Consider the following 26,382-nt stretch of genomic DNA (forward strand, 5'->3'; position numbering starts at 1 on the left):
AGATTTGAGACAATTTACAAGATTAAAAAACAGGCTGAAATTAAAATGATGTTTTAATAGCATTTTCTGCTGCTTTATATGTTTAGTCTTTATTGTAGAATGATTAGCATATTTTAATGTAAAAATAACCGAGACGTGGATTAGTGGGGAGGGTGCCCCTCCCCTGGCTCTCATCTGCCCGCCCGGTTATGCTGTCCAGCACCAGGGTAGACTGGAGGGGCGGGGAGGGGGAGTAGCCATTGTTTACAAATCCATTTTAGAGGTTACTAGGCGCTCCTCGGTGGTAAAGCCTGGCCTAGAGGCACTCCACATGTCGATTGGGGCCAGGGATGGTATTGGGATTTTGCTGGGTTACCGCGCTCCCCGTGACCCAGCCATTTCCCTACCGGAGCTGGCCGACTTTGACTCCGCGGCATTGTTAGGGTCCCCGAGGCTTTTGGTCTTGGGTGACTTCAACGTGCATGCGGGGGCAGAGACCACTGGGCCAGCTCTTGAGTTCTTGGAAACCATGGCTTCCTTGAACATGTCCCAACATGTTATCGGCCCCACCCACGTGAGTAGCCATACGTTTAGACCTGGTCTTTACCACTACATGGAACGAGCGTGATCTGATGGTGACTGACCTCGTGTCGGTCCCCTTGTCATGGTCAGATCACCACCTAATAAAATGTAACCTCTCAGTGGCACTTCCCCCTCGCAGGGAGCAGGGACCTATTTCTATGGTCTGCCCTCGAAGGCTACTGGATTCGGCCGGATTCCAGGATGCCATGAGAGGTGTTACAGCTGACCTGGCCAGCGCCCCTGTCGAGGCTCTGGTTGACAGCTGGTCCACTGCTGCCACCAGGGCCGTAGACATGATCGCGCCTAAGCGCCCTCTCCGCCGCCAAACTCGCCCGGCACCCTGGTTCAACCAGGAGCTTCGAGCGATGAAGCGATATAGGAGAAGGCTAGAGCGTAGGTGGAGGAAGAACCCGACGGATTTTAATTGGATAGCTGTCAGGGTCGCAACTAACCTTTACCTGACTAAGGTAAAGGCTGCATGTCGATCATTCTTCGCTAACCGGATAAGCGAAGCATCAAATCAGCAGGCGGAGCTGTTCCGTATAGTGCGCGACCTATCCGGAACTGGTTTGGGTGATAGGCCTCCCCCTAGTTTTTCGCCTGACCAGTTTGCAGCCTTTTTTAAAGCTAAAGTGGAGGCCATCCGCCGGGACCTCTCTCCGTTTTTGAATACAGTGAGTCGAGCAGAGATGTCCAGCGCTCCGTCTTGCCCGGTGACCTTTGACTCCTTTCAGCCTGTCATCCCTGATACTGTGGCCAAGGTGCTTGATCGCTGTCATACCACCACCTCCTCCTTGGACCCTTGCCCAGCCTGGCTAATCAAAGCAGCCAGGCCAATAACAACAGAATGGGCCACTGCAATAATAAATGGGTCTTTCCTTGAGGGCAGGTTTCCCTCTGCCCTCAAGGAGACACTCATTAGGCCCATAAGAAAGAAACCTAGTTTGGCGGCGGACGAAATTGGCAATTATAGGCCCGTCGCCAATGTTTCTTTCATGAGCAAAGTGGTGGAGAGGGTGGTGGCCGACCAGCTTCAGGCATACTTGGATGAAACAGATGCCTTGGATCCATTCCAGTCGGGCTTCAGGCCACGCCACGGTACAGAGACGGCATTGGTCGCCCTGTATGATGACCTGTTGAGGGAGGCCGACAGGGGAAAAGTGTCTCTGTTGGTCCTCCTCGACATCTCAGCGGCCTTTGATACCATCGACCACGGTATCCTCCTGGGGAGGCTCTCCGAGTTGGGAATTGGTGGCTCGGCTCTTGCCTGGCTCCGTTCCTTCTTGGAGGACCGTCCCCAGAGAGTCCAGCTTGGGGAGAGTGTCTCGGCCCCGTGGAGTCTCAATTGTGGGGTTCCACAGGGGTCAATCATCTCCCCAATGCTGTTTAACATCTATATGAGGCCGCTGGGTGGGGTCATCCAGGGATGTGGGGCTTCGTGTCACCAATATGCTGATGACACCCAGCTCTACATCTCCTTTTCATCTGATGCAGGTGATGCCGTCCTGTCCCTTCAGTGCTGCCTGGAGACCGTACTGGGATGGATGCAGGAGAATGGGCTGAGGCTGAACACGGACAAGACAGAAGTTCTGAGGGTGGGTGGCCCCGTGGTCAGCGGCTTGGGGGACTCTCTCACATTTGGGGGGGCGACCCTGGCCGCGAAGAGTGGGGTCCGCAGTTTGGGCATACATCTGGACCCGACGCTCAACATGGAAACACAGGTGGCGTCGGTAGTCCGTACCGCCTTTTTCCATCTTTGGCGGATTGCCCGGCTGCGGCCCTATCTCGACACGGGGGCACTCACTACCTTGGTGCATGCGCTCGTAATCTCAAGATTAGACCACTGTAACGCACTCTACGTGGGGCTGCCTTTGAGGCTGATGCGGCAACTTCAGGTGGTGCAGAATGCTGCGGCCAGACTCCTTACCGGAGTGAGAAAATACCAACACATTTCTCCAACGCTGGCCGCATTGCATTGGCTGCCCATCTGTTTCCGCATCGACTTCAAAGTTCTAATGCTTACTTATAAGGCCCTAAACGGTTTAGGACCTCGATACTTGGGAGAACACCTGCTCCCACCTAGGTCTACCCGGATCACCCACGTGAGTCTGGAGGTGAGGCTGAGGAGCCTGACGCCGAGAGAGGCCCGGAAGGAGAAGACACGAAACCGGGCCTTCTCGGCGATGGCTCCTCGCCTCTGGAACAACCTTCCTCCAGAGATTCGTGCGGCCCCTACACTGCGTGTTTTTAAAACTCAATTTAAAACATGGTTATACATCCAGGCCTTCCCTCCAATCAATTCCTGATTCCTTTTCTGATTTCCCTTATATTCCTTTTTATCTGTTGTGATTGTAATTATTATTTATATTTATGCACATTTAGTTTTTTAATTGTATTTTTAATTGTATTTTATTCTTATTATATGTTGGGAGCCGCCTAGAGTGGACTTATAGTCCAGATAGGCGGGATATAAATTAAATAAAATAAAATAAAATAAAATAAAATAAAATAAAATAAAATAAAATAAATAAATAAATAAATAAATAAATAAATAAATAAATAAATAAATAAATAAATAAATAAAGTGAAATATAAATGTTTATTTCCAAAGTAAAGCTCTTGTTCCATACTGCTAGGAACAAAAGAAAGTACCTTTGAAATTGTGTGTAAATTTCAAACCATCAAAAGCTTGACCTATATATTTCCTTCTATAATGGTAACCTTTTAAAAAAATCTTCTGAACTAAACTTATCTTTGACAGGAAGGATCATTAGATCTTGCAGTAGAAGGAGGCATTGATTCCCCAATTGGAAAAATAGTGGTGTCTGGTGTTTATGAAGGTGGTGCTGCTGACAAGCATGGTGGGTCGCTGCTATAAAGACAGAATAAATGAGATTGCTCATCAGCTTAACTGATTAATTACTTCAGGTTTTCAAAAATTGTGAATTTAATTTTCAGTAACATAATTTGTAGGGCAAAGATCAATTTCATTCATTCATTCATTTGAAACTTATTATTGTTGTTTTGACTTACTGTATATACTGCCACATATTACTAGTGCACTCTCTGGGGTGTTTACATCATAATTATGCAAGGAGCACTTTGCCCCGCAGTGGGCTGGGTACTCATTTTATTGGCCTCAGGGGGATGGAAGGCTGAAAATCAGTCTTGAGCTGGCTACCTGAACCCACCAGGATAAAACTGAGGCTGTGAGCAGAGGCTTGACTACAGTATTGCAGTTTAACCACTGTACCACGGGGCCTAGTAAATTTATAGTAATTTTAAAAATGTATTCCCATCAGTTTGAACTCCAGGGTATCTAAATTAAAAAATACCAAATGTTTATACTTTTATCCAGTTTTGTCTATTAGCTATGTGAAATTCAGGGACTGGGGTAAGTGGTAGAACAGGGGGAACTGTGTTGATTAAAATGTCATTTATTTGATTAAGAGCTCTGGCAATACAAGTAACGCACTTGCACCCAAATAAATCATACAGTAGTATGAGGCTGTTTTGTGCAGCAGAGCAAATCAACATTCTACAAGACAATTGTAAAAATGGGGGCAGCTCAAGCAAGAAATTATAACTTTGAAACTGGATTTCGGATCAACACCATTTACAAAGTGACACCAAGCAAGGGAAAATCCCAGAAGCGGCCTCCTTTTTTCATCAGTTAACCACTTCTCACCCAAATACAGAGCAATCCTCATGACTGTTTTCCAGCAAATCTGAATAGTAGTGAACACAAGAAGGTACCCTTTAGACCATCTTGACTGCTGCCATTGATATGTCATCATTCAGGCTGCATTCATTTTCCTGTTGGCAACACAAACATAATATATGCAGCAGTATAAGGTCATTTCCTTGCATTCTGAATCATAGATACAGAAACATGATATCCCACATTCATAAACCTGAAGGGTTTTTTTAAAGATTTGAATATAGTTAATATATTGCCTAGTACCATATATAACACCATTTTATTAGGTTTCAGTTTAATAAAATAAATAAATAGATTGGAATTATTTGGCATGATATGAGATAGTTTCCATTATCCAGTCTTCTTCTCTTTAATAAATATTCCAGCTTGATGTTTTCCCCCCATGAGGCTGAGTAATACGTGCCTGTGGAAATAATTTTCTTGTGTCATTAACTTGTATTTCTTTGATCAGGCGGTGTTGTGAAAGGGGATGAAATAATGGCTGTAAATGGGAAGATTTTGTTAGATGTTACGCTGGATGAAGCTCAAGCAACCCTTGCAAAAGCCTGGAATATGGGTGGGGTAAGTGAGCAGAATGTTGAAATCTAAATTATATCAGGTATTCATATATATCTTTCTGTCCTTACTATGTGGAAATAGATAATTAACGAATATTAGAACCTATTTCTGAGTACTTTATTGCTAGAAAATCCTGGAAATGATAACCATGTCGAAATTGACTTCAAAGCATGTTGTTTTTGCTGCTGTTGTTGTTTTATACAATGTTTTCTTTGAAAAGATATTCATCATAGGGATAATTTCAGATGGTAATAAGGTTGATAAGTATTAGAATTGTAATCTTTCCCTAGCATTAATTGTTGGTAAGCGTAGAAAAACTGCAATTAGGGATGCTGGCAAAGTTGTGAATTTCTCTGGTTCTGGCAGAAGTTTCCATCAATGTAGAATGGGGAACGGTGAAAAGGGTTGTGTTCAAACAGACAGTTGTGTTTGGCTATATAGGATAACAGAAGCAACAACAACCACAACAACCAAGTCTTACGGCTCTGTTAGTCTTCAAATTGCCACAAGATTTTGGTTTTGGTTGCTGCTGTTATACATGCTATGTGATGGATTCATAGATTCATGATATGGCCAGAAGCATTCTGGGATAAATTTACACTGACTAATATTATTCATTGGATAGACTGCATGTGATTCAGAAATCAGTTTTCATGTTTAAACACTTAGTAGAAATATATAGAATAGTGAGCTTCCTTATATGTTATAAGTCTGATTTAAAGGTTTACATTTATAAAAAATCTTAGTTCCAATATTGACAAAGACTTTCTTTTGCAGGATTGGATTGACCTGGTTATTGCAGTGTCCCCTCCGAAGGAATATGATGATGAAATGTAAGCTTTCGTGTCTATATTTGTTCAGAAATAAACTAGCTGCCTCTTTTATTGGGCTTCAATGCAGAGTTCTCAGATTTGGGCCCAGCTTTGGAGGGCCAGCTTTGGAAGGAATTCAGAAAAAGTTTAAAGAAAACTGGAAAAAGAACATTTTCCAGAAGATAGGGAAAAGTAGTGGCTGGAATCCAGCAGTGTAGCATATGTCACATAATGTCATTAGCTGTGGTGGTTTTAGATTCCTCACCCCTTGCCCCCATTCTGTGGCTTCCAGCAATTTTGCCCAGTGAAAAGGATCCCCTGGGAGCCTCTGGACCTTCTGGGGATGGGGGGAGGGTCAAAAATGTTTAATTTCCAGAAAACCTCTACAACTGATGATGCCCTCAGCCTTTCACAGTGTTTAAGTTCCACTGCTTCAGCCAATATTTATCAGAGAAAAGACATTAAAGCCACTGACATTGGATTGCAATAAGAACAATTGTTCATCAGGACTAGCAAGAAAGCTGCAAGTAATAAAGGCTTTATAATTTGCAAAAGTATAGCTATGTATCAGCAATGCTTCATTAATGTTGGGAAGGTTGGACGGTGAAACTTTGTAGATTTTCTCTCCCATGAGATTTGTTACAGACTTCTTGTTTGTTGCCTCCACAACTGCAAATAGTTCAGTTTAAATACTTCTGTTTGAGCCAGAAGTCTGATGCGGAAAACAAAGTGTAATCCTTTCTTAAACTTGTAGGTTGTTACTACCATTGCAGATTCTTCATGAGCACTCTGGATTTTATCAGTGTGCACGTAGGGTTTTCAGTCAGAATATTATATTTTTAATGGAAAATCTGACTAAATAATGTTATTTTTAATCTCCAGTCATCTTCTTCATTGTATCATTCTATAAAGGCCCATAATGCCTACGTTATGCCTAAATATTTTATCATATGTCTTAGCCATGCATGTGAAAGCCTGCTTCTGGATTTACTGTATATTTGTAACAGACTAAAAAATCATATGGAGGAATAGTGTCATTTATAAACCAGTCAAATTAATGAGCGGTAGAGACAAATAAAAATAGCAGAACACTAAAAAATAAAATAAAATAAAATAATCTTATTTAAATTAAACTGTCCTGGCCATCTGCAAGAATGCTGCATAGTAGTATACTAACTTAAGTCAAACACATAGCATGCACCACTACAGCAGAATGCATATGGCTATATCCATTAAAATAATAAATACATTTATATGAGTGATTAACAAACAGAAGTATTTCATCAAAATATTTCAAGTTCTGCCTTCTTGAGCCAAAACATTTTGCTTAAATGCTTCTGTTTGTTAGTCATTCTGATAAGTGTATGCGTATTTTAGTGATTAGCTGCATCTCCTGGAGAAAAATACTGTTTGGTCCTTGTTATCCGTTTATATATTAAAATAATAAATAGATGCAGGATTCCATGAGAGCAAATTCCTCCTTATCGCTGACACTTGGGCCACCCATGACAACTAGTCTAAAAACAGAAAGAGTGGAGGCTTTTCTAAAACTAGAAAAAATCCTAGAAAGACAATTATAAATCCAAGGAAGATTTGTATGAGTGACAGTAGACCTTTAAGTAATTTCCAGGGCTTTAAATATTAATACTCTTAAACTTTAATATAAATGTTGTTGTGACAATACCACACACTCCAACTAAAATCTCCCCACCCCCAAACCCAAAGTAAGATACTAAAATGATTGTGTTATTTCAATTACCTTGGACCTTGACAGGGATCATTTTTCAAACCCGTGTTTTTCTAAACAGCACCACTCTTTTCCATTTTTGTTTTGTTTGTTTATTTTGGTACGCTTTTTTGTTTGTTTTGGATAAAAATTGTCATTTGTGCCACCAGAGGTTTCAAAGGGGCACATTTTAGGGTGCCAGACCATCCCTGAAATCCATATAAATATTTCATTTGAACCTCACTTACAGTTCAATTAAGTCACGTCTATCAGTAGCAGGATATGGAAATTACCATTCCCAGAATTCCATGTGTAAAGATGTTAACTTCTCCAGGGTCTGATGAGTAAGTTTTGAAAATATTCATCATTAAGACATCCAGGAGGAAGAATGGAGCCTTAACAATGTCCATGTCATATTTATACCAATGTCAGCTTGTCATTCAAATCATGAATGGTAACTGATTTTCAAGACATTATTGCAATATATTGACCAAGATCAACGGCCAAAAAATGGTGAGGACAGAAATAGTTGTTAGTATCAGTAGTTACCAGCCAGCAGACAAAGAGAATGTTAGTATTCTGAACAATTATTTCCATTCTTCTGTGTTTTCCTATCCTTTGTATTTATTTTCCTGTCCTATCTATTCATTTCAGCATTTCTTTTCCCCAGCCTAAACAGAAAGGGCTTTGAATGTGTATCTGTGTACAAAGGCTTCTCCTGCAGCTGTTAACTACTGCAGTGGTCCGCCCTGGTGAATAGTTGTGCTAGATGCACCTCTTATGTTCTTTGCGGCAAATGTGAACATTGCTATGCATGTGCCTGCCTAGTCCTTTCATGTCACTGAAAGTCTTTTTGGAATGTACACTTTGTTTTGATGCCACGTATTTCTTCAGACATGTTTGGAAGTTGCAATTCCTGCTGTCCCCATTAAGGGTAGCACCACTGACCAAGCCATCATTAGTAAGGGGTTCCATGAACTCCTGTCTATTCAAACTACTAGAACTAAATGTTATTACAAGAGAGCAGGATACGAAATACTGATGCCGGCACACATGCCCTGATTCTCCATTCCTTATGGGTGTCAAGTTCCTGTCATTCAACCCCTAGAAGGTTCAGTCCCCTTCCAAGCCATAGTTCCCAGCACTGAGGTCAGTGGCTTCTCAGTGCGTAAGTGGTGTCAAGGCTTCAAGTCTGCCCTGAGCCACTCCGGTCCCTGCAGGGAGGACTTGAACTGCCAGCTGCTCAGAAATGGAGATGGGTCCATAGCCCCTCCTGCTGCCACCATGGGCACTCCCACTGGCATTTGCATCTCCTTCCTTCATGTCAGGGTGTGGGCCAAGTACCCTGCTGGTCATCAAGGCCTCCACAGAGTTGGGATTTGGTGACAGTGATGGGGGTGGACTGGTGATGGGGCTCCTCCCAGAGCATCTCCCTGTGGTTGAAGGGATTCATCCAGGAGTCCTGCACATACAGGTACTCGTAGTCCCCACCAGAAGACAGGATAGTGTCCAACCCTTCCTCAGCTTCACTCCACTTCTTGTTGGCTGACTCTGTTGAGTCCACCATGTAGTTCTCGCCCTTATGTTTCCTTTCCTCCCCCTTTATCCTCAGCAGTCCTTCCTCTGAGCTGGCTTCTGCCTCCTCACCCAAGTGTGCCACGTTGCCTCTTGCCTCCTTGCCTCCACCTGTTGGCTGTCCTCCCACCCCCCACCTTTGCACCCTACTGGGGCCCTGGAGCTCCAGAACTTCCTAAAGGCATGGGGCAAAGGCAGACAGCACACCTGGGGAACTCATGGCAACCCCACACACAGAAGCTAACAGTAAATACTGCGGCTAATTGTAATGGTTTTATACCCATACTGGGCAATATTATTTAGTATTGTATATAATCCCTAATGACATTTATGGATGGTGTCCTACCCCTAACCCCAACCTGTTGAGGTACGTGGTAGCCAAAGCCAGCCAGATTATTTTGGGACACAAGGAAGGAAATCTCACAAATACCATTTCGTATCCTGGCCATAAATATACAGTAAAAAAGTAAATAACTGAGCATTTGTTGTCCTGTTCTGACATCCCTAATCTCTGCCTAAGTCAATTCTCTTTCTCTGCCTAATGTTATAACTGACCCTGTATTTTTCTCTAAGCTGCTTCTTTTTTCATCTTCCTTTCTTCACTTCACTTCACTCTGTGCTACCTCTCAAAAGCACTACTGAGTGCTTTCCAGGATTGCCTCCAGCTCCATCCTACATAAATAGAACCTTCTATTGCACTTATAGCTGGAATAATGCTTCTATTGCCACTGTGTCCATGTACTATGCAGTATTACCGAGATCTTTTTATAAACTACAAATGGACATGCTTAACATTTGCTTTCTTTTGTATGTTTTTTCAAACACCATACAAAAGTTTATCTGCAGTCAACCTTTCTTCCCAGTAACTAATATGTAACTATATTATAACTTAGCAGACATTCTTGTTCATGTTGGACTGTCACTTTTTTCATATTGTGCAAAATTAATAATTATCTGCTTTATTGTCAGTGAGTTAGTAATCCACTTACTCATCGATTTCATTCTATAACATAGTTAATTTGAACTTCTTAGAGAAAATCCTACATATTTACTCAGGAATACATCTTGCTTTCAATAAGATTTGAAAGTAAGTGTTACACTCACATACTTGAGAGTAAGACCCATTGAAGGCAATGGGACAACAGTAGGCAGATGAATATAATTGTAGTGTAAGTGCATGGGTTCATTCATTCATTGACATTTCTAAGATGTTAATACACCAATTCAAGTTTAGGCAAAGTGTCTTAATTCCAGTCCTAACATTGCTTATAAACTTTATAAGCAGCTTTAGGACCAGACTTATTCAGCTACTTCTAACGTTTTGGACTTTACAGTAGGAGAAGAGTATAGGTGAGTTATACTTCTTTTGGGGCTTCTGGAATAGTATTACAGTATATGGGGTTAGTTCATACATCTCCTCCACAGCATAGTGTGTCAGCTCCAGAACTGAGAGAGAGAGAGAGAATGCATTTTGTCATAAGGAAGAAATACAAAATGTATGAGTGTAAAAATCAGCTCACTTGACCCTCCTTCTCCCCTATTTTCCTTACTATTGCCAAATCTGTTGGACAAAACTATTGATTGCTTATAATCAGTAAGTGTATTTAAGTTGCTACTTGTCTGGTTGATTTGCATGAGTCTTTTGTGATCATTTTCTGTAAGATTAAATGTTACAAATACTGTTTCTTCTTGCCGTGTAAATTTTCTTTCTCAGTTTTTATTATAACTTGACACACCCAGACTTTAACAATCCTTTCATTCTCTATTATAGGACATTTTTTTAATAATAATCCATGCATTTTGAAGAGAACAACCAATGAACAGGTATCAAGTCACCTTTGATAAGTTGCAGACTTCTTCCATTAATGAAGTATGAAGAAAATGAAGATGAGATTATGCAAATGATTCAAGGCACACCTTGTGTTTGAACTCTTGGAGTGACATATAATTTCATTTCCTTCTGTAGACTGTGATCAATGTTTAGTTGTAGCTGCCAACTGCTGCTGACAATAGAAAGAGTCAACAGCTAATGCTGAAACCATTCTAAGTGCACTGCATAGAAAGTTGTTTAGAAATGGTCATCCTGTTTTTCCTAGACATGTCTACTCAGAAATATCTACAATTATGTCCAATGAACATACTACCAAGAAGGTGGAAGAGCAACAGCCAAAGTATGACTAAAACATGCTTCTGTTGACTTTTGGATTCAGATTGTAATCTATCAGGTTTCTGCATTTGAATGTCCGGCTGCAGCCTCACACATTTTCAACACTATGTTAGCTTACCTTTTCTATTGTTTATAGACGTAGGACCTCCTCCAGAATCCCTTTGTGGACTGCAGGAATTGTCACCTTAGATTATAAGAAAGAGTTTTTGCTGAGGCATTTCTAGAGTATGTGTAAACAATTTTGCAGATTTTGCAGGAAAAAGCATACTGAGGAGATCACAAGCTAAGGAATGAGTAAAAAGTACTAAATAGAGAAGATAATGGAGGAGGTAGTGCACCCCAACACTCATTCCACAGCAAAAGAAACCAGTATTACACATTGATGCATTGCATCTAGATTCCCTGTGTATGTTGGAATTTCTCTGAAAACACTAGGATACTGGCAGCAGTTCAGAATTGCGATATGACCTTGCTGACAGTGGCTGCCATAGTGCAGAATGCTGCTCATTCCTTCTATGCATTCAAGAGAGGTTCAACAGTTTTTGAGCTTGTACAAGAAAGTACTAGGAGAGACCTCCTTGTACAGGCTTGGAAATTATCCATTCACTGGCTCAATGGAGAGAACAACACAGAATTCTACCCAGAGATTTTAATGGGGCAGGAGAATCTTAATAACTGCTGAACCTCTTCTCTGAACTTCCCCAAACCCTTGGGAAGAGCTACCTTCCTTGGGAAAGCTGAAGGTAGCATAGCAGCAGCTTTTACCAAATTCTAATAGTAACATATTACATGCCCTTTGAAATGTTGCAGTGAAACAGTTAGATGTGGCAAGTTTTATATTATCAAATGTGGCATTGCCTTGGTTTGAAATTTGGCAGAATTGTAGCTTTCAAGTGCAGTGCTCATGCCACCATAGCTTTTTATCTATATGCTACAAACACATCCGATTTCAGCTGTGGATATTGTTTTGCCTTTCGTGTAAATTTTCTAATTCACTAATGCTTAAAGCAAAAAGCAGGGGGTGGGGACTTTCACAGAAAACATTTATATGAATAACGCAAAGCCTACCGCTTTTTTGAATGGCTGTCTTGAATCTTGATAGACACCACACATACATATTCCTCGTTTCTCTGTGTTCTCTGTTGTTTATGCATTGTTGTTCCGGTGTGCCAAGCTATTCAGATACACAGCTGATTTTTCTTAATTACTGTTTCTCACAATGAAGTATTTTGAAAATAAAATGGGTATTGCCAAACAGATGAACTACCATGTATTTTAGTAGTTATTCCTGTATTATTGTTTGTACATGTAAGTACCAAAGGAATGACACAAGAAATAGTTCTGCCTAGAATTCCATCCAAGAATCCAGATTGATTCTTGACCCCAAAAATTCCATCCAGATTACCCCCTTCTTAGGTTTTCTACCTCAAGTTCCAAACTACCTAATTCCATGATAACTCAGGATTGTCAGTCCTCAATAACTTTTTGCAGGGGGTGGGCAGGAGCATCTCTCTCTCTTTTTTCCTAATTTACTATTAATACTTATGCCAACCTAAGGTTTCCCTTGGAACTACTGGTACCTCCCCATTGGGCATGGGTGATGTCCTTTTGGTTACATAACAGTCTGAATTTGGAGCATGTACTTGCTACTTAACATATGGAACTATTTACTTTGGAAGAATGCTCCAGGCTTCTCAAGACCAGTTGTATACTTTTTGAAAAGTAGTCAGTGTTTGTATCTATGTAAGGCAATAATTTAGAGCAAAAATTTCTCACATCATTTAAAAGACATTGAGGGTCTCTTAGGAATATCTTGACCAAGCTAAGAACATCATAAGCCTTCCAGTATGCCCTCACAGATCTCTACAGGAAAAAAGAAGAACAGCAAAAGAAGAAGAGGAAGAATCCAGTAGCACCTTAAATTATAAGAACTTTTATTTTGCTTGGTGCTGGCAAGAGCCGATTTTTATGCGTCCATGATCTCTCTATTTATTTAATTTTTAAATTGCCTGGTAGCCAAAGTGTTCTCTGTATTATACCAAAAAAAAAAGGGGGGGGATTACAGTCCCTGTCAGCTGTGTAGCTTTGGTCAAACTGCACAGTCCCAGAGTGCAAGCAGGAGTGACTGGTAAACTACCTCTGAGCTTTTTATACCTAGAAAACCTTGGGAGTCTGGCCATGGGTGATAATTAATTGATTAATTAGAAACAAATGTTGAACTTTTCAGAGAAAGAGATCTCAGCAACTCTTCTTTGATTCTCCTGTTATTTAACTCCTAAATCCCATGCAACTGTATCTTTCATACAAAAGTGCTAGAAAAGCTATATGGGTTCAACCCTATGGCATTTCTATGATTCATGAAATAACGGCCAATATTTTCTCCATCAATTATGTTTGAAGCAATACATGTTATGACCCTGCTTCTTCAGCTTTCCTCTCCCCTCTCCCTCTCCCTTTTCCCATCCTGCAGGTCAAAGACCTCAGGATATCCCCATGGCTTTAATAGGTTTTTGTTTAGTTATTACTTAAGAGGAAATTTGGAAAGGAAAGAATCACTTTTTCCAGTGTGAACATGCAGAGAGAGAATGACCCTGACAATTGGATGTATGTGAAACTCAATGAGAAAAGATTAAGAAAACAAATGCTGCTTCTTTTGAAAACATCCTGACAGAATATTAAAGGTCACGTTTTTGCTTTACTATTCTTTTTTTTCTTTTCCTTTCGTAAAAGTGAATATTACAAGAAAGTACGAGAAACATGCAAAGTATAAGAGCAATAAAGATTGGCTTGAAGGAAAAAAAACAATAGCAATACAAATATCTGCATGGTTCTGCCATTGACATTTTAAATAATTTGAGTTGCTATTAGCCATTAATACAAAAGGTACAAATATTTTTTCAGTAGCTATTCTTCAAGACTTTCTCCACCACCCATTGCTACTGGAACTATAAATTCTTGTCTACTGATGGGGCCATTAATTTTTTAAGAGTTAGGTGGTGACAGGATCATAATCTGTGCTTTTCATGTTATGTTATGCTGAACTGTATGGTTTAAATTGAAGTCACTGAAGGCTTTCCATGAATGCTTCAGAGCTTAAAGTAAGGAGAAGCTGATTTTCAGGTGTCTTAAGGGCAAATAAAAATAAAACATCACTTTTTGCAGTAGACAATTCTAACACAACTGAATACAATTGTAGGTGCATTTGAGACAAGATATGGTATTGGTACCTTGTAATGAGGGTGAAAGAGGAGAGCGCAAAAAATGGTCTGAAGCTCAACATAAAAAAAACTAAGATCATGGCCACTGGTCCCATCACCTCCTGGCAAATAGAAGGGGAAGATATGGAGGTAGTGACAGATTTTACTTTCTTGGGCTCCATGATCACTGCAGATGGTGACAACAGCCACAAAATTAAAAGACGCCTTCTTCTTGGGAGGAAAGCGATGACAAACCTTGACAGCATCTTGAAAAGCAGAGACATCACCTTGCCAACAAAAGTCAGAATAGTCAAAGCTATGATTTTTCCTGTAGTGATGTACAGAAGTGAGAGCTGGACCATAAAGAAAGCTGACCGCCGAAGAATTGATGCTTTTGAATTGTGGTGCTGGAGGAGACTCTTGAGAGTCCCTGGACTGCAAGGAGAACAAACCGATCCATTCTAAAGGAAATCAAGCCTGAATGTTCACTGGAAGGACAGATCCTGAAACTGAGGCTCCAATACTTTGGCCATCTCATGAGAAGAGAAGACTCCCTGGAAAAGACCCTGATGTTAGGAAAGTGTGGAGGCAAGAGGAGAAGGGGACGACAGAGGATGAGATGGTTGGACAGTGTCATCGAAGCGACCAACATGAATTTGGCTCAGCTCCGGGAGGCAGTGGAAGACAGGAGGGCCTGGCGTGCTCTGGTCCGTGGGGTCACGAAGAGTCAGACACGACTAAACGACTAAACAACAACAACATGGTATTGTTATTCCATCCATCTCCTGTCCATTTGGATTAGGAAGCAGCAGGGATTAATCCAAGGATCTGAGTGTACTGGGGACTATATAAGTGTCAAGTGGATTCTTTGGCTCTCCTTTCCATAACCTGACCCAGAAAAAGATACTGTATGTGTAAGCTCTAAAGGAACACAAAACATGCACTCACTATGTGATAATGATTACACTATGAGTGAGATTTTCCATCTGGACACAGCTTGACTCGATTTGTTCACACCTCTTTTTAATGACAGCATAAATGAGAAGCAGGCCAAACCTATACACTAGCAAAATTCATTTGCAAACAGCTATTGTGACTTTTTCAGAACATGTATTTTTAAACATGTTTGTGTAGAGTATTTCAACAAGCCTTTGTATCATCACATCGTTATCAGAAATCCAACTGTTTTACAATGACAGCATCTTGTTAATTTTATAAGTAAAGAGACTCAATTCTATTCTTGGTGTTAAACTGAGGCTGTGGAACTGATTAAGAACATTACACAGATGGACTGCAATTGTTCCAAACATAAGTAAACACAAGCCATTGGGTGTTGCCATTTGAGTCTTGATTAAGGCAGTAGATACCCAGCTGGAGGTTAAAAGGGAGACTACTTATATGAAGTGCTCACTGGAAGGACAGATGCTGAAGCTGAGGCTCCAATACTTTGGCCATCTCATGAGAAGAGAAGCCTCCCTGGAAAAGACCCTGATGTTAGGAAAGTGTGAAGGCAGGAGGAGAAGGGGACGACAGGATGAAATGGTTGGACAGTGTCATTGAAGTGACCAACATGAATTTGACACAATTCCGGGAGGCAGTGGAAGACAGGAGGTCCTGGCGTGCTTTGGTCCATGAGGTCACAAAGAGTCGGACATGACTAAATGACTAAACAACAACAACTTATATGGAATAAAAGGAAAATCTGAAAGACTGTTTATGGCTATGTTCATAATATGGTTGAATCAAAAGAACGAAGAAAAAAGGGTTCCAAGTGCTCTCCTATTTGTTTGTTTGTTTGTTTGTTTGTTTGTTTGTTTGTTTGTTTGTTTGTTTACACATTATTTAAATAATTTATGTCATTTAAATTTTAATTATGTTACAAGATATCTTGAAAGGCACAGACTTAAAAAACTTTCAAGATATCTTGTAACATAATTAAAATTTAAATGACATAAAGCCCAGGTAAGAACATTTGCATTGATTTCACACGCTAGCAAGGTTATGCTCAAAATCCTACAAGGTAGGCTTCAACGTGGACCGATTGTATGTGGACCGAGAACTCCCAGAAGTACAAGCTATATTTCGAAGGGGCAGAGGAACTAGAGACCAAATTGCTAACATGTGCTGGATTATGAAGACCAGAGAGTTCCAGAAAAACATCTACTTCTGCTTCATTGACTACGCAAAAGCCTTTGACTGTGTGGACCACAGCAAACTATGGCAAGTTCTTAAAGAAATGGGAGTGCCTGACCACCTTATCTATCTCCTGAGAAATCTATATGTGGGACAGGAAGCAACAGTTACAACTGGATATGGAACAACTGATTGGTTCAAAATTGGGAAAGGAGTACAAAAAGGCCATATATTGTCTCCCTGCTTATTTAAATTATATGCAGAATACATCATGCAAAAGGCTACACTGGAGGAATCCCAAGATGGAATTAAGATTGCCGGAAGAAATATCAACAACCTCTGATATGCAGATGATACCATTCTGATGGCAGAAAGTGAGGAGGAATTAAAGAACCTCTTAATAAGGGTGAAAGAGGAGAGTGCAAAAATGGTCTGAACTTCAACATTAAAAAAAAGACCATGGCTGCTGCTCCCATCACCTCCTTGCAAATAGAAGTGGAAGAGATGGAGGCAGTGACAGATTTTACTTTCTTGGGCTCCATGATCACTACAGATGGTGACAGCAGCCATGAAATTAAAAGACGCCTGCTTCTTGGGAGGAAAGCCATGACAAACCTAGACAGCATCTTAAAAAGCAGAGACATCACTTTGCCAACAAAAGTCTGCATAGTCAAAGCTATGGTTTTTCCATTAGTGATGTATGGAAGTGAGAGCTGGACCATAAAGAGGGCTGACTGCTGAAGAATTGATGCTTTTGAATTGTGGTTCTAGAGGAGACTCTTGAGAGTCCCCTGGACTGCAAGGAGAACAAACCTATCCGTTCTGAAGGAAATCAACCCTGAGTGCTCACTGGAAGGATAGATCCTGAAACTGAGGCTCCAATACATTAGCCATTTCATGAGAAGAGAAGATTCCCTGGAAAAGGCCCTCATGTTGGGAAAGTGTGAGGGCAAGAGGAGAAGGGGATGACAGAGGATGAGATGGTTGGACAGTGTCATAGAAGTGACCAACATGAATTTGACCGAACTCTGGAAGGCAGTGGAAGACAGGAGAAACATTCCCTATAATTCTTAATACATGTTGTTGAACTGGATTATTGCAAGGTGTGTGTGTTTAGTCGTTTAGTCGTGTCCGACTCTTCGTGACCCCATGGACCAGAGCACGCCAGGCCCTCCTGTCTTCTACTGCCTCCCGGAGTTGTGTCAGGTTCATGTTGGTTGCTTCACAGACACTGTCCAGCCATCTCATCCTCGGTCGTCCCCTTCTCCTCTTGCCATCACACCTTCCTAACATCAAGGTTTTTTCCAAGGACTCTTTTCTTCTCATGAGATGGCCAAAGTACTGGAGCCTCAGCTTCAGGATCTGTCCTTCCAGTGAGCATTCAGGGTTGATTTCCTTTAGAACTGATAGGTTTGTTCTCCTTGCAGTCCAGGGGATTCTCAAGAGTCTCCTCCAGCACCACAATTCAAAGGCATCAATTCTTCGGCGGTCAGCTTTCTTTATGGTCCAGCTCTCACTTCCATACATCACGACAGGAAAAACCATAGCTTTGACTATTCGGACTTTTGTTGGCAAGGTGATGTCTCTGCTTTTCAAGATGCTGTCAAGATTTGTCATCGCTTTCCTCCCAAGAAGAAGGCGCCTTTTAATTTCAGGGCTGCTGTCTCCATCTGCAGTGATCATGGAGCCCAGGAAGATAAAATTTGACACTCCCTCCATATCTTCCCCTTCTATTTCCCAGGAGGTGATGGGACCAGTGGCCATGATCTTAGTTTTTTTGATGTTGAGTTTCAGACCGTTTTTTGCACTCTCCTCTTTCACTCTCATTACAAGGTTCTTTAATTCCTCCTCACTTTCTGCCATCAGAGTGGTATCATCTGCATATCGGAGGTTGTTGATATTTCTTCCGGCAATCTTAATTCCGGCTTGGGTTTCTTCCAGTCCAGCCTTCCGCATGATGTATTGCAAGGTACCTGTAAACTTTTCAGCCTTCCTGAAGATATCTCTATATGCTTCTTAATGTCACCTTTGAAAACATAAAACGTAGATTTCATTGGCAGAATCCAACTGATATCAGAATTTCTTTTAGTAAATGAAAACATGGTTGTCAGAACTACAGTGACCTTTGCTTCAGCTGCAACGAAAGCATTTGATGGGTTCCAATTTTATTATTATTTGTTTGCTTATTGTAGCAATTTTTTGCTCTACTTTTCAGTGTATTGTCAGGGAATCCTGATGGTCGGATTCCAAAAGATCTCCTGTATGGAGAATTAGTGCAGGGAAGCCGCCCCCGAGGGAGACCACAGCTGCGTTACAAGGACATCTGCAAGCGGGATCTGAAGGCCTTAGGAATGGACCTCAACAGATGGGAAACCTTGACATCTGAGTGTTCAGCCTGGAGGCAGGCGGTGCATCATGACCTCTCCCAATTTGAAGAGACACTTGTGCAGCAGGCTGAGGCAAAGAGGCAGTCCCGAAACAAGCAAAACCAGGGAGCTGGACAGGGGAAAGTTTGTATTTGTCTTCAATGTGGAAGAGATTGTCATTCTCGAATTGGCCTTCTCAGCCACACAAGACACTGTTCCAAGACCTTCATACAGAGCACGTTACCATAGTCTCTCGAGACTGAAGGATGCCTACATGATGACAGGGAATCCTCAAAGAATTCTAATTATAATAAAAGCAAATAAAGCAACAAGAAGTAAATAGCATAAAGGAGATTAGCACAGCAAAATAATTTGGATTTTTAAAAAATGGGAACATTAAGAGGTCTTTGCCTGGGACAAAATCAAGGTAGATGCCAGGTAAACCTCCTTAAGGAAGGCATTTCACAGTCATGAGCCACCATTAAAAACACATGGCTGGCCAAGGTATTCTGGGAGTTGTAGTCCATAAAATAACTTTACCAAGCTCTGCTTACCTGGTAAAAGAAAGAATACCACCAATTAAGAATATAAGAAGAGCCCTGCTGGATCAGGCCAAGGGCACATCTGTTCCAGCTTCCTGTATTTCACAGTGGCCACACCAGATGCCTCTGGGAGCACACGAGGCAACTAGATACCTGTCTCATGATACCCCCTTCCCTGCATCTGGCATTTTGAACTACCTTCCTTTTAAGCCTGGAGATTATACATCCCCATCATGGCTTGTAACCTGCAATGGACATTTCCTCCAGAAATCTGTCCAATCTCCCTTTAAAGGGATCTAGGCCAGATGCCATCACTAATTCCTGTGGTAATGAGTTCCATAGACTAACAACACACTGAGAAAAGAAATATTTTCTTTTTTCTGTTCTCACTCTCCCAATATTCAATTTGAGTGGATTTCCCCTGATATTGCATGAGAAGGAAAAGAGCTTCCCTCTATCCACTTTATCCACCCCTGCATAATTTTATACATCTCAATCATGTCCCCCCCTCAGGTGCCTTTTCTTGAGACTGAAAAGCCCAAATGCTGTAGCCTTTCCTCATAAGGGAGATGCCCCAACCCAGCAATCATTTCAGTTGCTCTCTTCTGCATCTTTTCCAGATCCACTACATCTTTTTTGAGGTGCAGCGACTGAAGTTAACACTTATTATCTCAGAAAGCTGGGTTGCCCCAGTTTACAGTAAGCAAATACGCACCGTGGCAGTCATTTTCCAAATCAAAAGTGCCCTCTTTCAGGTTTGGATTCTGTGAATAGAAAGTCTGCTTCCACTCTCAGGAAGGACTCACTTACTGGAGCAAATGTGGTAGAAAAGGGGGTCGTCAGAAGAAGGCAAATATCCTTTCCTTCCTAACACCAGTATCATGTGAACAACGTTAAACTCACTGAAACCTACGACTCATCCTTCCTCTTTAATTCGGCAGGGACCCAAAATTTAGTTACTGGCTATAATCGGGGTGAGATTAATGATGTAGGACTATGAAGGCGAAGACTGGCCTACAAGGAGCTGACCTTTGTGCTGAATTTTTACAAGGCACGTAACAATGACAATATATATATTTTTTCCAGCATCCACTATTTTGATCTCTACCCTGTGAGATCACTGGTAAATCTCTTGGACTAGTACAGCTGAACTGGAGCCTCGTCCAGCTGTGATGGTTGAAGTAGTCGCTCCGTTTCCTTTGCGCTTTCCTAAGCCAAAAAAAAAAAGCCGGGGGGGGGGGTTTCCTGGCCTCTGGCCAGAGGAATAATAGAAAGCAGAACATGTCCCCAGATAACCGAGTGGGGGGCGGCGGCTGGATGACGGATGTTTACAAACAAAAGGACGCCGGGTTTCCTATGCACGAGATGGCCTCAGCCTTGACCCCCCCCCCCCAAAAAAAAAGACAGTGCGCCTCTTTGGCCGACGAGCGGAGGCGATTCCTTTAAATCCCGAACGGCGGCTCCTTTTTCTCTCAGCCGCTGCCGGAGAGGCAGGAGCGTCCTTTCGCCCTCGCTGCCCGTCCCTCCCGCTGCCTCAGCCGCCTGCTCTCAGAGGGGCCACAGCATCTCTCATCTGCCTGCCTGCCTGCCTCGTTTGCGGAGGAAGGAATCTAGCGGCGCGCTCGCTCCCTCGCTCGCGGAAGCCCTCGGCGCTATCTCTCCAGCGCGCGCGCGCTCCAGCGAGGAGACCCGCCGGCTGCCTTCCTCTCCTGCTCACGCGCCAGGCTGGCCAGGTAGAGAAAAAGAGCGCGAGCCGGAGGCGAGGCGTGGGAGGGCCCGGAGAGGCGGGAAAGCGCCGGACCCAGCCGCCCCATTCACCTTCCGCCGCGGATGTGCGGGCGTGCCTCGGGTCTCCCCTCGCAGGACTCCGCAGCACGTCTCTGCCCCCGCCGCCGCCGCCGCCTGCCGACATGTCCTTGGCTTTCTGTGGCACCGAGAACAACTCGGCTGCCTACAAGGTGAACAACGGGGTGCTCAACAACGGCTGCTTTGTGGACGCCCTCAACGTGGTCCCTCACGTTTTCCTGCTCTTCATCACCTTCCCCATCCTCTTCATCGGTGAGTGGACCGCGGGGAGGATGGGGCGGGCGGGGGAGGGGGAGCTGAGCTTTTACACCCGTCTCTGCAATCAGTTTATTTTATTTTATTTATTTATTTATTTTATTTCACAAGCACACTCACACACCCACGCTTCCCCAGCAGTTGCCCATCCCTTCTTATTTATTTATTTATTTATTCATTCATTCATTCCGCCTTTCTCCTGAAAAAGAACCCAAGGCGGCTTCGTTTGTTTCCCTTACTGGCACTTTTAAATTTCCCTGTCCACCTTTTGGGAAGGCTTTACAACAATGGCAAGGAGAAACGTCATATATTGTCTCAAGTGGTTTGCTTGGCTGTATGATATCTCCTAAACTGGACAATGGATGATATATAAATGTGCTCTTATTGCATGATCAAGTGACTGTGAAAAAGAGATAGTAGCGAAATTACTTACTGTGATGAATGTGTACTTCATATATCTATTTTCTATATGTGCCCCTTTCAGTTTCTCTATATCTGGAAGCCACTTAGAATAATAATGAATATGTTGCTTTTATAATATCTCTCATCTCTACCCTGAATGGCTGGTGCTTCACAGTCATCCACCCCACCAGCCAGGAGAAATCAGCAAGAGCACATTTGCTTGAGTGAAGCTGACCTGCTTTCTTCTGCAGGCTCTCAGACAAAAGCTGGAGAGCGTTCTTATAAGACATACAGTGCCTTTTTCTTCCCCCTGCACTTACTTGGAAGTATGCTTGGAGGCCCATTTATTTGGGTCTCCAAGAGATTTGATGGAAGCAAAGCAGTCTTGTTGTGGATGTAGTTAAGACTTTCAGATGTCACAAATAAATAGGAGAACTGCCTTTTAATAAACTATACAGAATGAGGCAAAGTTAAGATGACGTGGTGGCGCTGCGGACTAAACCGCAGAAGCCTGTGCTGCAGGGTCAGAAGACCAGCAGTCGTAAGATCGAATCCACGCGACGGAGTGAGCTCCCGTTGCTTTGTCCCAACTCCTGCCAACCTAGCGGTTCGAATGCATGCAAATGAGAGTAGATAAATAGGGACCACCTCGGTGGGAAGGTAACAGCGTTCCGTGTCTAAGTCGTACTGGCCATGTGACCACGGAAGATTGTCTTCGGACAAAACGCTGGGTCTGTGGCTTGGAAACGGGGATGAGCACCGCCCCTTAGAGGTGAACACGACTGGACAAAAATTGTCAAGGGGAACCTTTACCTTTACCTAAGGTGACTTTTAAAAGAGATGATGGGACAAAGTTAGGAATGTAAGTTTTCTCAAGCATTGGAAATAACAGAACAAATGCACTGCAGCTTTTAACAAGGTGGTGTGTGTTTTATAGTGTTGCTTGCTTTTGCACTATTTATGCTATTTCTTTGTTGGTCTGTGCTGTCAAGTCAGAACTGACTTATAGAGACCAACGGAAATTTGGTCCAGAATGCAGCAGCCAGGCTACTTAGTGGGGTGAGAAAACACCAACACATCTCCCCCACTCTGGCTGCTTTGCACTGGTTGCCCATCCGTTTCCGCGTCGACTTCAAAGTGCTAATGATCACTTACAAAGCCCTAAACGGTTTGGGACCTCAATATTTGGCAGATCGTCTTCTCCCACCCAGATCTACCTGGATCACCCATCATAGCCAGCGGGGACGGCTGGGGGGTCTGACGCCGAGAGAGGCTCAGAAGGAAAAAACTAGAAACCGGGCCTTCTCGGCGGTGGCCCCTCGGCTGTGGAACACCCTCCCAACAGAAATTCAGCTGGCACCCTCGCTGAGTGCTTTTAAAAGGCAGTTAAAAACTTGGCTATTTAGGCAGGCCTTCCCTCCAGTCAGCTAAGTCTTTTTTAATTTCTTCTTTCCTTATCCTACCCCATCTTGGTAATCCTTTCTTAAATTAATTGTTTTTAACTAATATAGTAATTGTATTTTTTATGATTATATATATTTTATATTGATATATTTTATGTTGTAAGCCGCCCCGAGTAGACATGGTCTAGAGGGGCGGGGTATAAATTTAATAGATAGATAGATAGATAGATAGATAGATAGATAGATAGATAGATAGATAGATAGATAGATAGATAGATAGATAGATAGATAGATAGATAGATAGATAGATAGATAGATAGATAGATAGATAGATAGATAGATAGATAGATAGATAGATAGATAGATAGATAGATAGGGCTCTTAAGGTAAGTGAGATATTTAAGGAACCAGTTCCTCATCTCCAGTGAGTTCCCATGGCTGAGCAGGGATTCGAACCCTAGGCTCCTAAATCCTAGTCCACCACTCTAACCTATACACCACACAGTTCATTTAGCAATATTTTACACTGCTACTGTACAGCTTTAAGTAGCCTGAGTACGCACCTGATCCTCTCAAAGTTTACGTAAACTACTTAATTTTTGAGAGGATCAGGTGCATACTCAGGCTACATAAAGTTTAGAAAAATGATGTATTTTATTCTAGGCTTCTTTTTCAAGCCATTGAAAGGGCTACAAAGAGGATCTATAGAATGGAACATAAACTCAGTTCTTGGTAATTTCTTTCAGTACGAATGTTTATTCACTTTCTTAGAACCAAGAGAATGGTTCATTGATAATTTATATTCTTTCCATGTAATATATCTCCTGTTGTTCTGTGCTGTCAAGTCAGAACTGGCTGACAGTGATGCTAAAGGGGTTTTCAAGGTAAGTGATATATTTAAGGAGTGCCTTTGCCAGTTCTGCACTCCCCCTCCCCCATGACTGAGCATGGATTCGAGCCCTGGCCTCATGAGTCCCAATCCATCACTCTATCTACTACACCACATTGGGTATCTATATAATCTATCTACCACATTGAAAAAGGTATGGTTTTCTTATTCATTTGTTGTCCAAGCATCTTCCTTTCTATATAACTGTACACTCTGTGAGAACCCAGTGGGGTGTAATGGATGGAGTGATGAACTAGGACTCTGGAGACCAGGGTTTGAATCCCTGTTCAGAAGTGAAAACTCACAGGTAAAACTACTCCTTAAATATTTCAGTAATGTTGAAAGGCCTACTAGGATCACTATAAATTGGTTCTGACTTGACAGCACAGAATAAGGTGTGTGTGCATTATTTTGAATATATGCACTCATTCAGTACTTTTAGAACACTTTCAAATTATTGTAGAAGGATTTTGTTAAGATCATATACAAATGTGTCTTCCTCTTTACTCCTGGCAGCAGTTTCTTCTACTTTACTAAATATCCACCTCCTGAACAGGAACATCAAAAATGGAAAAGAAATGACAGGATGGCTGCTTTCACCATCTGTTGTGCAAAAATGTTCTACATTTAATGATATATATATAAGTGAAAGAGTTGCACTAATGAAAACGAAGCTGAGTTTCTCACTGCATTCAATAGGGTTTATTTATAGGGGGAAATCATTATCTACATGCAATCTCTTCAAGGAGCAAAAGACAGCACACATGATAACAAGGTTGTTCAGGCAGTTTCAAGGTTGAGTGGAGAGTTCAGCTCAGGTTTCCTAAATGTAGACCGGAGCTTTGCCCACTGTGCACACTGTCTCTTACTGCAGTAAAATACATATACAATGAATGTGACATACGTATTCTTTGTATGGAAAGTGACTTCTTGTTCACTGCAGTGGAACTAACACAAGTAGTTGATTTCTCACCTATGTAATATACACATGCATGCACAGTATATCTCTAAATTAGTATTTTCCAGATTAGAAATTAAACTGTCAGAATGATTGATCCCTATTTTTCTCACCCTGTGCTCCTTATTTAATTATAGATTTTTTTAAAAAAAATTGCAGTATCAGTGCCAAAGTTGCTGTTCTACCATGTTTGTGTGAGTATGGGATTAATCTACATGTTAGCCCTAACCTGCATAGACCCATCAAATAAATCAGCTGTTTATAAATGTTGACTTAAGTCCCTTTCGTTCAATGGACCAATTCTAATTGTGACTAAGTATTGGATTTTGCCTCATTTATTCCATTTTTAAAAATCCACTCTGCATTTAAATATTCAGGATTTCTGTTTTCAGTTCAACATAGATAAGAATAAGTATTTTTTATTTTGTATACAGAGCTGTGCAAGATAAAGTGAGTATTTGCTTTGTTACATTTAGGTTGGGGAAGTCAAAGCTCCAAAGTTCATATCCATCACAGCACATGGCTTCATTTTCCTGGTCATAATTTACGCTGGATTTTGACTTTCATCCTTTTATTTGTGCTGGTGTGTGAAATAGCTGAGGGCATAGTTTCAGATGGGTAAGTACATAGTTTTTTTCACTTTGAGTGACTGTGCTCTTAATCCAGTTCTATGCAACTTCCTGATCACAGTTTCATCCTGGATATTCTGCTTTTTATAAACATAATCTATGTTCATTATGATTATGCTACCGACTTTGTGTCAGATATTCCAGAGACCTTGCCAAGAATGTGTGTATAAACACACACACACACACACACACACACACACACACACACACACACACACACACACACACACACACACACACACACACACACACACACACTTATTTTTAGATAGGCAATTAATTCAGTCCCATTTGCCTGCTCTCTCTGCATTTCTCCAATGGGAAAAGCCCACAGAGAGCCAAAGAGAGAGACATAAAAGATGTTGACTGACACTGTCCTCAACCAAACAGTGCACCTGAAAGGAAGCTGCAAATATCTGAATTCTCTATCAACCCCTTGAAAGAAAGGGGGGAATAGACTTGGGAATTCTGAAAGTCTGATAATTATAACTGTAATGATCTGTACATTCTAAACAATGTGACAATGTTGCTAAAATCACAAGAGATAACAGAAAAGTTTGTTTTAGTGTGTAAACAATTAGATGCCAAGTTCCTCTGTTCATGTAAGAGGATAGGGATTTCTACTGACTTCCACCTCCATCTGCAACTTCCTGCATCATATCACACACCATGCCCATGGGTC

The 26,382-nt window shown here is 41.8% G+C and overlaps 2 protein-coding genes across 8 annotated transcripts in view; both read left to right on the forward strand.

Moving 5' to 3' along the window:
- The window catches only part of USH1C (USH1 protein network component harmonin), a 74,315-nt gene extending 61,932 nt beyond the window's left edge, over positions 1 to 12,383 (forward strand). For 2 of the 4 annotated variants that reach the window (XM_020802950.3, XM_072985701.2), the window contains exons 18-21: positions 3,323 to 3,422; positions 4,734 to 4,843; positions 5,618 to 5,673; positions 10,725 to 12,383. In XM_020802950.3, coding sequence (XP_020658609.3) covers positions 3,323 to 3,422; positions 4,734 to 4,843; positions 5,618 to 5,673; positions 10,725 to 10,737 — 279 coding nt within the window. In that variant the 3' untranslated portion in view covers positions 10,738 to 12,383. Of the gene's footprint in view, positions 1 to 3,322; positions 3,423 to 4,733; positions 4,844 to 5,617; positions 5,761 to 10,724 lie in introns of those variants that run through there. The other 2 variants (XM_078383871.1, XM_078383870.1) reach the window with 2 other exon arrangements.
- An 8,719-nt stretch (positions 12,384 to 21,102) lies between these two features.
- ABCC8 (ATP binding cassette subfamily C member 8) overlaps positions 21,103 to 26,382 on the forward strand; it is a 95,769-nt gene continuing 90,489 nt past the window's right edge. For all 4 annotated transcript variants that reach the window (XM_072985704.2, XM_020802952.3, XM_078383873.1 and 1 more), the window contains exons 1-2: positions 21,103 to 21,416; positions 25,548 to 25,689. In XM_072985704.2, coding sequence (XP_072841805.2) covers positions 21,269 to 21,416; positions 25,548 to 25,689 — 290 coding nt within the window. In that variant the 5' untranslated portion in view covers positions 21,103 to 21,268. The remainder of the gene's footprint in view (positions 21,417 to 25,547; positions 25,690 to 26,382) is intronic.

The sequence above is a fragment of the Pogona vitticeps genome, chromosome 1, assembly GCF_051106095.1.
Source record: "Pogona vitticeps strain Pit_001003342236 chromosome 1, PviZW2.1, whole genome shotgun sequence".
Lineage (NCBI taxonomy): Eukaryota > Metazoa > Chordata > Lepidosauria > Squamata > Agamidae > Pogona > Pogona vitticeps.